The sequence below is a fragment of the Rhyacophila brunnea genome, unplaced genomic scaffold (assembly GCF_057557595.1).
Source record: "Rhyacophila brunnea isolate RB1 unplaced genomic scaffold, BYU_Rbru_1.0 scaffold_13, whole genome shotgun sequence".
NCBI classification, from domain to species: Eukaryota; Metazoa; Arthropoda; class Insecta; order Trichoptera; family Rhyacophilidae; genus Rhyacophila; species Rhyacophila brunnea.
In genome coordinates, this window is record NW_028232785.1 from 3,249,786 (window position 1) to 3,262,344 (window position 12,559).

A 12,559-nucleotide genomic window follows, 5' to 3' on the forward strand; every position below is an offset into this window, starting at 1 on the left:
GAATGAGCCATTTTATGTTTTTTCATATCGCTAGATTGGATACAACAATAACTGCATTGGTCACATTTGAATGGACTTTCACCAGAATGTGTCATTTTGTGATTTTTCATTGAAGCAGATGTTATACAAGAGTAATCACATTGGACACATTTAAATGGTTTTTCACCAGAATGATTCATTTTGTGATATTTCATATTTCTAGATAAACAACTTGAGTAATTACATTTGTCACAGTTATATGCCTTGATGTCAGAATGTATCTTTTTCAAAACTGTTTTGACATGCGACATTTTGTGAAGGTTCAATAAATCTAATGCTGCAAATATATCAAGACATATTTCGCACACAAATCTTAGTCGTTGAGAAAAAGTGTTTGCTTGAATAATATTTCGCTTAACCGTGACAGCGTCTATATTTGTGTACCTCTCAATATATATTTTGAGCTCTTTTTTAATATCATGCTCGTCAATCTGGATATCATCGCAAGTCGCTTGTTCCTTTGTCATCCTCCGAGACGATTTGGGGCTCGATATGTTCACCGGTATGGTAGTAGCAGGGTCAAACTAAAAAAAACAAACCGTGAAGGATTTAATAAATATAATAAAGACAAAAAAATATTGTGGTACCTGACTAATACTAATTATTATTCTAATGAATTTAAAATTTGTACTATTTCAATTAAGTCGTTTTTTGCGACCCGGTTTTCGCCTTTTGGAATCTTCAAGCACTGTGTATACTAACCAAAAGGCAAATAAACAGTGACAACGAATACCATTAACTCTAATTTATATAACCAATCAATAGAATAAAGTAAGTAAAAATTCTATTACCTACCTATCAATTCAAGGGCCACAGTAGAAAATATAACAAACAAATTATAAATAGTTGAAGTGACTGTAAAAAACCCATATATTATTATTAATAATACACTCGATAAGCGTAATAATTCGACAAAATCGATTAATAGATCATTAGTAATAATTATAAACAATAATAATACTACACGCACGAGCTGTAAAATCGTCCATTCTGGGGACAATGGTAACGAATTGGGAACTAATGGAGATAACAAATGAGATATATCTATGATATCAGTCTTTAAAAGTTATTATATAAACAATTAATATTCAATAATATTCTTACATGATACCTAATTTTTTATTATTATTTTAATTTAAAAATTCCATAAATAAACCCGCCTAACATATTTATAAACGCATGTATACATACCTACATCTGCATCCATAGTACACAACTAAAATCCATAAGAATTTAAGTTCAAATTCCATAAAGTACCTTCGGTCGATAGTATTAATATTAATTCTTAGTCGTTTATGAATATGATTATAAAATTAATACATCTCGGGGTAAACTAAGGAGATCTGGCAATCATTGGCATTCATACCACGGGTTCAGTTACGTGGCAAAGTACATCACAGAAATACTCATAATTGTGAAAATCACGTGTATATATTGAGATATCACAAGGCGTCGCACCCCGGCTGATTATATAATATGTTCTTTTTTATCATTGTCAAATACGGGAACCCTAGTTATGCGAAAGGATAGTAATACCTGTTTTACTGGTCTGCACTCCAAATTAGAACAACCCGGTTGAGGATCTTCATAATTGATTGGGACTATTGTATCCTCAATGAGCTCTTCCTTGACGTTAATTTGATGAGAATCAGTCTCCAATTTCACAGTGAACAGATCCGTTGAGGGGTTCTGTAAAAAAAGGTAAAAAAATTAAGCATGTTTTGAAGTATGTAGAAAGTGCATTTAAATAGCAGTTGTATTCGGTTACATGTAAATTGTAGCTATTACATTTCACCGTAACACAGTTCGCCGTGGGCTTTCGGAGAGAGATGACCGTATAATATATTATGGCCATCTCTGATTTTCGCAAAATTCATGAATTCGAGAATGAAAACATAACCAGAAAAATAACTTAACCTAACAAATAATCCAGTATATCGGCTATATTTAAACTGTGTTTTCTATGGCTTCCTCTAAACGTAAACCTACCCAGTAGCGAAGAGTGAAGGTAGGCTGTTAAAACCCAATGCTTACGGGCTGCACAAAATTGTGTTTTTGCTAATTGCTTTTCAAATGCAAATTAACACGTTAATTACAAAATTAATTAAAAGGGCCCGTAAGCATTGGGTTAAGATCTGCCATAAAAAAGTGCACAACAAACTTTGTTAGTCATACTTACTTATTTGTTTTTATTGAACAATGACTACAATTATTTACAGATAGATAGGTGGTGGTTAGTATAAAAAATCAATTAAGTCCTGCCTAAGCCAAACCATACTCTCCTTGAATATTTTAGGCGATACAATAAAATTGTGCACACTCTTTTATTCATACTTATTTGTTTTCGTTGGACTGAGAATACATAAATAATTCATATTGTTGGTTCATTTTATTTAATTCATTAAGCCATGCCTTCTCCAAATTATAATAATTATATAAAAAAATATTATTCTATCTATAAATAATCAAAGTTATGTAAGATTTAATTGCATAATTTATGTATTTTTTTGAGAGACGAGTATTTTTTGACTATTGTTTATTATGGCTAGGTTTCGCAGGTTTTAATTGAATTATAAAAAAACTAACCAACACGATCTGTAAATTGTAGTCTGATTTCAATGAAAGCAAATTGCTATGACGGACAGAGTCTAGTGTGCACTATTTATGGCAGAAACTAACTGCCTACCTCCACCCTTCCGAAAAGCGATTCAAATGCTTTGAGAAGAATTGAAAAATAGCTTAACGCCAATATATTTATGGAGAAGTTTCACATAATTCACCATTAATATGACATTTTCCAACAGGTAACTCAGAAATAATGGGAACTGAAATACCTAACGGGTAAGGAGAAGCAGACAACCGATCTCGAGTACGGAAGAATACAGGATAAACTTACCTAATCACGTGGTATCAAGAATACGACATACGTCACTGACACAGATGATGATGACTCACTGACTCACACACTGACAACTGCTTTCGATGTATGCATTGACGCTCATTTAATATTGATGTATTACATACACTATTGCACATCTATAATGTGTGGTTCATTTGCGTACAACACTCACACATTCAAAACCCTGTGTCAAATGTAGTGTATGGAATATAGCCAATCGGAATTCTATTTATGAATCTGTCCTGTTTTTTTCCAAGCTTCCACATTTAAAACGGCAAGTAAACTGTTTTGCGCCATCACGACGGCCATGCGGCTTACGCGTCGGCTTATAATGTCGTGAGTCCCAGGTTAGAATCCTAAATCGTAAATACAATTTGGTTTTGGAGTCAGATTATGGATCTTATAGGGTTCGCAAGTGGCCAACACATGGAATACAGAATGAATGGTACCTAACTGAAATATCTAACGAATGTGCAGTAACAGAACTTAAAAACGTGTCAAAAATAAGTCATTCTAAGTTTGTCTTTCGTTATGACAACTGCTCTCGGTTTATGCACTGACACTCATTCAATATTGGTGTAGGTATTTGAAAGTTGTAACATACACTATTCCACGTCTATAATGTGTTTAATTTTCGTAGGACACTCGATTATTCAAAACCCTGCTTTAAGTAGAGTATTTGGGCATTGCCTTTCTGAATTCTAATTATTATTCTGTTACCTATGTGGGCTAATCTAACATCTATTTTTGTAAAAAACAAAAAATTGTTACTACAAACCTCCACTCTGTGGATGTCCATATTATAATCCTATACGGATCGGAAATGCCCTGAAGAACAACGAAACTGATTAGCTTTCGCACATGCGTACACAAAAGTCAACTAAATTTATAAAACAATGTAGGTACTGATTTGCAAATCAGTTCATGGATACTTTCGTGAAAGAAAAACTAACCTCAAAAATGCATCTAAAAGCGTCGGCGTTTTCTTGTTTCACAGAAATAACGCAGCCAGGGCCGTTTGAATTATCCATATTATGTAGATCAAGCCATTGCCCTTTATCCACATTAGATTTGCTGCCTTCTTGTTCACATTTAACATCCATCCTGCGCAAATATTCAAACGACAATAATTACTATGTAAATGACGTGCGATGGATGAGTGTAAGATCCCCATAGACAATATAAGTAAGCAAACAAGGCTGCGTAGTCAGTGTTGCCTTTTTTATCACCGAAATAAAGTATTTGGTTCAAGTAATAATTATTATTGTAGTATTTTGGCAAAAGTTATAGTTGGTACACATTGTTATATGTTGAAAATGTGTTGGTTTTTTGTTTCACACCAAAAAAAAAATAATAGAGAATATGAGAAATACCGAGACCCATTTTATTTAGGTAGCATCTATCGATAATAATATTATTAATACATCCAATGTGGCAATAATATTAGGTACTTACTATCTTTTCTCTATGGCATAAGCAATTATCGTCTAGTATCACGGCTGCCAGTTTTGCTGTAAATGGGCATTTTCGCCAAAGTTTGTACATTGCGTTTTTGGCATGTCCCATGACTTTGATTGATTTTTTCATAGTTATTATATTATAAAATGTTGGAAAGTTATGTACTTTTAACATGCAAATTTATTAATTTACTCTATTCAATCAGTTAAATACAACTATCTGACCTGTATATATTTTTAATTGATTATTTAGATCGAAAGGTAGTGCGTTTTTACCATGTCCCACCCATAAATTCAAATAAACAAAGTCTGATTTCGTCATTAATTTTGAGTGTGTAAAATTAAATTCGTAGTGTTTTCAACAGCTTACATTATATATTTTTGGAAAATATATAGTTTTTTCGTAAATTTGTACCAATATTGAAAAAAAATCACGTTTAAAGTGTGTCCCAGGATATTTGAAAAAGTGGAACTCCACATTCCGTTACCACGATTTTAGCATGAAGGCGAAAAATTTTCACTATAAATATGTTTTTTTTTAATGTAGCAACATTTTTGTATAACACTGATCGCCATGTACACTTTAAATTGTTGGTGTGTGTCGGTATCGCTATCGGAACAGGTTGCTTTCTGGGTTGGTCATTTAAGAAGTTCCACTACTGTTACCACGATTTATAAGGTAAGAAAACACATATTTCTATTTCACATACTACACATATGGAGCTTATCTTTCATACTACAGATATAATAAAACATATCGCAGGTTTAACAATAAAACTAAGCTAAATTTTGGCTTCAAACACTTCTGAAACAGAATCCGTTACTTCCACTCCGAAACTATATTGGTGGTAACGTATATGTGGAATGTAAAAGTAACGAAATGGCATGCATAAAGTTGGGTTTACAGTGTGTGTTTAGTTCTTCATAGATTATAAAAAAAATTATTTTGTCTGTTCGTATGAAAAACAAAAATATTTTCATTAAAAAATATAAAAAATAACCTGACTATAATATAATAATATAATAAAGATTAAAAAAGTATGTGATATGTCTGAATACGCAAAAATAGCGCACATAAAAGTATGGAGATAAAAAAAAACAACAGAAGGAAAAGAAAAAACACCAGACTGAAATAATTGCGAGACAGGCACTGGCTCTGTCATACTCTTTCTGTTATACGCCACCAAAATTTTAAAACTTCTCCATACATTTTAGGCATAGAAATTTATAAAAATGTATGAAAAAGTATTTTTTTGTCACGTTTAACAGAAATGTGTACTCTCGATTAGATTTAATACCTAGAACTGTAGGTATTCACGAAATGTCAGAAAAGTACGTCTTGATTACAATCAACCTGTATAGCTACATTTTATGTTGATGAATACAATTAAATTTCAAGACAACATAAAGTCGAACTTGGTTATTACGAGGAAGATGGGACCGACTGAATTTGCTTGTTATAAGCGTTACTCGTTATATCAGAGAATAGGTATTTTTAAATGAGCATGTCACATTACACAAAAAGCCGAAAATAAAAAATTTGGAAACCATCGTAAAAATCCCCGAAACGAGCATGGCATTCATAAACTACAAAAGAAGTTGTTTATTGTAATTAACGCTGGTAGGTACCTACGGACTTCACAAACCTTGGATTTTTCAACCATATGCGTGGATACTTTTTTATTATTGTCGGTGAAACACCAATAAGGTAGGTACTTAGACACTTTACTAGTGTCATAAACGTAATCCGACCCCGGCGGCATCCTGTCCAATCGGATTTTATTGCTTAGGGTCGAAATGTTTTAAAACGGTCGACACATTAACAGTATTTTAGCTCGGTATATCCGATAAGTTGCTCGTTATAACAGTGAAAGAATTAAATGTATGGCGAAAATCATAAACCAATTGTCAACAAATGTTTCGTTATTACATCCGAGATCTCGCTATGTCAGAGATCGTAATAACCGAGTTTGACTATAATTATTTTCGTAAAAGTTATATACTCCGTGCCGCGCTAGGAACTCGCGTCTGAATCCCTTGCTGATTTTTTTTTTCATATATTGTTAATTTGCTTAAAAATATTTTTTATCTGAGTTACAAATAATATAAATGCCAAATAAAGTTATGGTAATGTATAGTGTGTCAAAATTATTACCTACCTTATTTTACAAGTATTGTGAAATTTATTATAAAATATGTCTATTTTAGTGATTAAGTTTGATTTGTTTTGTTATTTTGACGCACGTTGAATATTTATCTGTCTATCAAAAAATTCAAATAAATTTCATAAAACAAAAATTTGTTTTTATGGTAACATGTAACTTAAGCTTTACAAATTACACTCCGTTACCATTTCGTTCCATTCCGAAAATGTCCCCAAAAAAGTTGAACGTTAACTATTTTTCATTTGATTATTAAATAACGAAACTTATTTATTTTTCCAATAAAATTTAGTAAAAGTGATTATTGTCTTTAAAAAAATAGCAGAACGAACATTGATTGGTTTTTTCAAATACTAAAGGAAAAATGCTCTGCCATTATAGACATAGGGTAACGGAGGGGAACGAAATGTGCCCAAGAATTAAAATTCAATAATATTTTTTGACTATTTGTAGTTTTATTTTGAAGTGTATGGTTTTTTTAATCTAATAGAGCTCTTTTAAGTGATAAAAAGTGTTTCATTCATGTTTTAAAAGCTAAGTTTCGTAGTCACGGAACGGAAACTTATTATGCCCAATTTCATAATAAAAATGATATAAATATTGTATTAATCAATATTTTGCTGAAAAATTGCTATCACCAATTCAGCAATAGAACAAGGAATCTGCTAGCTATATAAAAATGGTTAATTTGAGTGAAAAAATAATATTACCCAAATTTCAAACATGTACAAACTTTGGCGAAAATGCCCAAATACTTGTCTGTCAGGATTGCTCACAATTGATTTATTCTGACCCGATTATCTTCGAGAACGCTTTCAATGCATAAAATGGACGTAAATAGCCATGCAATTGACTTTGAACCTGATGGAGATGAGCAACATTTGTTCGATATGTATTTACATGGAAATAACCCAAAGTCAAATATTTACATCAAAGAAGAGTATGCCGATTATGCCGAGGTTAGTTTTTCGAAGGTTGTTTTTTATTAAAAACACAGATAACCAAAGAGATTGGACTAATCTCTTTGCAGATAACTGATAAATTAGCATTTGTTTTTGTTATCGATAATATTTGTGTAATACAATATATTGTGATCTTTCTTAGGATAAAAATTCTCAGAGACAATCAACAAATGACACCAACGATATAAGTAAACAAGAAAAAAGTGTATTCCCGAAAGAAATATGTGGTCATTTCGGAAATCGAATTGGGAATTTTTCAATAGCCGTGGAAGGAAACTACTTAACAATTACTCCGGCTATAATTACTGTAAATGAGTCGCCAGTAATGGTAAAACCGTTTGAATTAAATAAGGTATTAAAACATTTTTTTATTCAAAGAATATTTTACAAGATTTAAGAATGTAACATTCTAATTATTCATAATATATATTTTTGAAAAACTATGTTACAGATGCAATACCTACCTAATTGCGACAAATTTTAACTAATAGCTCTTAATACTCTCTGAAGCGCTTTCCAAATTGAGATACTTTTGGCGATCGGCTTTTGTATTCTAAATCAGTGGATATTAATTTAATTACTTGCCGGCGTCACGGACCACTCAAAGATATTTTAGTGTTGTAGCAACCTACCTTCCTTGAACTGTTAACATTGTTATGTTTAAATAACAACTTAGTTCAAGTATCACGTACAAATCCGTCCGTCAAAGATTTATTGTTGTACCTAACTTATTTGAACAGCAACGATGGCAGCACTGATAGATAACTCTAGCATAAGTTTATCACTGGCAATACTTTCTTATGTAAATAGGTACGTACAATGAATATAAATTCGACGCTAGCACTGAAGGGCAGCATATATGTATTGAAGTGCTAACGTTGAATACAAATAGCCCAGACGCCAACATTATGACATTTTTTATATTAACTCGTTTAGAACAGACACCGCGACTGGCCATTAGATATAATTTACATGATATTGTAATGTGGTAATTAAATATTAATTAACAGGTCAGTAGTGATTGTGTTAGGCAAGAGGAAGCTTGTAAATAATACCAGCGGCACATCTGAGGTTAGATTTTCTAAACATCTTTACTTAGTGTTTTAAGTTTTAGGCAAATTATAGGCAATCTAGTGTCACGCCTGTCAATCTACCTACGCTGTGATATTTTTAAATTTCATTTTCAATTAAAATTCGTGAAATGGGTGTAAAACGTGAACTAGGTGATTTTAAAGATGATTCAGAAGCGCAGCAATGCTTTGATGTTACAACAGTGCATCCAAATAATCCGGTTACAAATATTTGTATAAAGCAGGAGAATGCTTACGATGTCAACAGCAAATACTATTGAGGTTAGGTTTTCCAAACTCTTATTAATCATTGTAAGATTGTGTTTTTTCTTCGTTGAAGTGGTTTCTTACTAATGGAAATAAAACAGTTGGGTGACATATGGAACTTTACTAATTGGAACATATAATAAATTATACATCGTTGTATTGACACTTCATAACGATTGTTTGACTAAGTACCTACCTACAGGTTCTGCGTCTCTGTGGTCGCTGGTTCACTACTTTCATTCATCGGAAGACAGCTGTTGAACGTTTATTAATAATAGCTAGACAATATAATAGGTCACAGGTAGGAACACATAATACTAAAATAGGTGTAAATATGTATTATAAAATACCTTCTGTCTTGTTTTCCAGGGTCCTGTAACCAACCTTGCTAATATTAAAACTGAGATTGATTCTCTCCGAATAGATTTCAAAGAAGAATTTGTAGAAGACAGTGATACGCAACCTAGTTGCTCATATTCAAAATGCGAGCCAATAAATCAGGTGCTTACATACTTATACAATATTTTATTATTATTTTAAATAGGTAGGTGCTATTATGCGATTATCTACATATATAATTAGTAATTACACTCACATATCTTGCATAACACACTAATTTCTTATTTTATTAGTAAACACTTTCATTTCGATGTTTGAAGTACCGAACTTAGGTACTACAATTTGAATCGAGTACAATATTTGTATTACGTACATAAACATAGATATATATCACTTTAAAAAACACTTATATTCTTTTATTTTTAGTAGTTATGTATGTTTGAGGTTAGGCTGTTTTTTTTGAGGTACCTTTTTATTAATACTCATAGTATATATATATATACCTATTTTAATTTGCAATATTGTGTATTCTTCTTTTATATTCTAAATAACAAAGTTATATTACACTATATTCATTTTGTCATCATAAGCTGTCGTAACATACTGATATGCTTTATATCTAATATATAAAAATCAATATTTGTTTGTTTGTTCGTATTTTATGCGCTGTCGTACTGTTTATCCGATTGCGATAAAACTTTGTCAACTTATTGCTTGCACTCGCGCAAAGGTTATAGGCTATAATTATCTTAGATATAAAAATGAATGTCTGTCTGTTTGTCTGTCCCGTGTGCGTTCCTATACCACTCATCTGATTGCGATGAAACTTTCGTGGTTGCTGAATTAGAAAAATCATCTTTTTATTCTTCTTCATTCTATCTTCATTTATTCATATAGTATATATAACACCCGCGAAGGTTTCTGAATTAATATAACCTTCTTCTTCTTCATTTTATCTTCTTTTATTAGTATGGCTCCTATGCCATCCATCCGATTGCTATGAAACTTTCGTCAGTTGTTATGCCCACACCCGCGAATGCTTCTTAATCAGTATTATATAACATGCAAAGTTTATTGTTTTTTTGTTCCATCCAATTTTGATTTTTTTTACTACATATTAATACTATTAATAACGTTTTCATATTTTGGATTCGATTTTAATTCAGTGTTCTTTTGTTTGACCTTTACTCCTATTAGAATTATTTTCATATTGCAATATTGTATTGCACAGATATTTTAATATAAAAAGATATTTACTTTTTATTATTTTTTAAATATCTAAAATAAATGTATCTACGAAGCGACCCTGTGCGAATCCGGGTACTTCAGCTTATTATTCATAAAATCAATGTATTTTTATAGATACTTTCAAAATACCTGACCACTATAAAACTGGAGACAGATTTTGAGCGAGTTGACTCAGAGAATGAGATTGTTCAAGAGGATGTAGAGCAAAGCAATTATGATTTGCCTCAACCTAGTTGCTCTTATTCCGAATCGAACCAAGAAAATCAGGTATAGAACAATCTATTCTTTTAAAATAATCTGCCTGTTACTGATATAACTTATCAATATACTCTTGTAGGGTGAATACCCTATCATCCAGAATGACCTGGCAGAAAACCATTACTTCTTAACTATGATTTATATCGCAACATTTTATTGTTTAAAATTGCAAAACAATACTCATGGTGAAACAAGTCATTTATGTAGGTCAATTAAATTTCAAAAGCGATGTTCATATTTATTTATAATTTCGGAAACAAAAACACATACCTGACCAAGCAACTAAGAATCAAACACATGTCATTGTCATTCTAAATAGTAACACTGCATTTTTTTTCAATCTACAATAATTAATATGCAATACAAACATGTACTTTCAGATACTCTCTCAATAGCATTTGTATTAACAACACCGCGTCACTCCTGTTACGTCACTCATCGCCATTTCATAGTAAAATAGAATTTGCTTGTTTGACTTCGACTATCATATTTCTGTTATTTATTGTTTATGATTCGCAGTCGTAGTTTATAGTGAATTTCATTTTTGTAATAATATTTATATCGTGAGGTGTAGAGGGGGGTGTTGGATGTGGTAGGTAGGTTGACTTGAAGGAATAGAAGGTGGATACGTGATGAAGTAAATATCCGATTTATTTTCCTCAACAATAAATAATACAAAAATTACAGACAGTACATTGATAGTTAAAAATGAGTTTGACAATTAGATTACGAATATGCGTTATGAGAAAAATTACTATTCGTTGATCAGAGGTTCGACTGTACGTTAGAATGATTTTCTGACGTGTGTTTTTAGATCTCTCGTGCTCCGAGCTTTTATACCGATTTCAAACAAAGAAAATCCATCGATGGCCTTGGGCACACGACTTGAAGAGGCATGTCATGGTTTATTGCATGACCTAAGCAGGGTTCACGCAATATGACACTTTCAGCATTTTCTCGTTGCATTATAAAATAATTAACAATACATTTCCTAATGCAAAGTTGCTATGACTGCATTCCTACTTGTGACAATAATGATTTGTATTATTCTGCTCGCATTCTAAATTATTGCAAATAGCTAAATTATCAAGAAAATATTATGTGTCATTATGAAATTGTCGTTGGAAAATAACTCAGGCGGGTTGATTGCCCTCAGTACGTGCCGTCAACAAGATTTCGTAACTGATAGTATAAGCCTTATTGACTATCTTACAAAGTAGCATGGTTATTAGGTACTTGATCAAACTACGAGGGTGGGTCAATAAGTCCTTAGAAAAGCCGACAAGTGGCGCGACTAGTACTGTAAGCGGTTTGTTTTCATGCAGCGGCACTACCGATTCAGTATGCTGCGAAGTTTCAATCAGATTGGTCGGGTTGTTGTGTGTTTCTCGTACATTTAAAAAAAAAAATTGCTTGTGGAAAATGGAGAAAATTGAGTTTAGAGCTGTTATTAAACATTTTAATATAAAAGGGTTAACAGCAAAGGAAATAAAAAATGAGTTGGATTTAGTTCACGGCATATCTGCTCCTTCACTTGCAACTATTTATAACTGGTTAAATGAATTTAAACGTGGTCGTACATCAACAAAGGATGAACCACGCTCAGGACGTCCTGTAGAGGTGACTACACCAGAAATGATCAATAAAATCCACGATATGGTGTTAAGTGACCGAAGATTAAAGTTGAGTGAGATAATTGAGGTTACAGGGATCTCAAAAGGTAGCGTCATTTCTATTTTACATGACAAATTGGGCATGAAAAAAATTTCTGCAAGATGGGTGCCGCGTTTGCTCACAGTAGACAATAAACGCAATAGGGTGGTGGCCTCTAAAGCCCTGTTGTCGCTCATGCAACGCA

General features: G+C 32.2%; 1 protein-coding gene across 1 annotated transcript; it reads left to right on the forward strand.

The window, feature by feature from the left end:
• The first annotated feature begins 7,320 nt into the window (after window positions 1-7,320).
• LOC147076165 (uncharacterized) lies at window positions 7,321-11,226 on the forward strand. Its single transcript, XM_085940282.1, has 5 exons — window positions 7,321-7,516; window positions 7,662-7,871; window positions 9,226-9,357; window positions 10,558-10,710; window positions 11,221-11,226. Exons 1-5 carry the CDS (start codon window positions 7,376-7,378, stop codon window positions 11,224-11,226), a joined length of 642 nt encoding a protein of 213 aa, XP_085796408.1. The 5' UTR covers window positions 7,321-7,375.
• The last annotated feature ends 1,333 nt before the right edge of the window (window positions 11,227-12,559 follow it).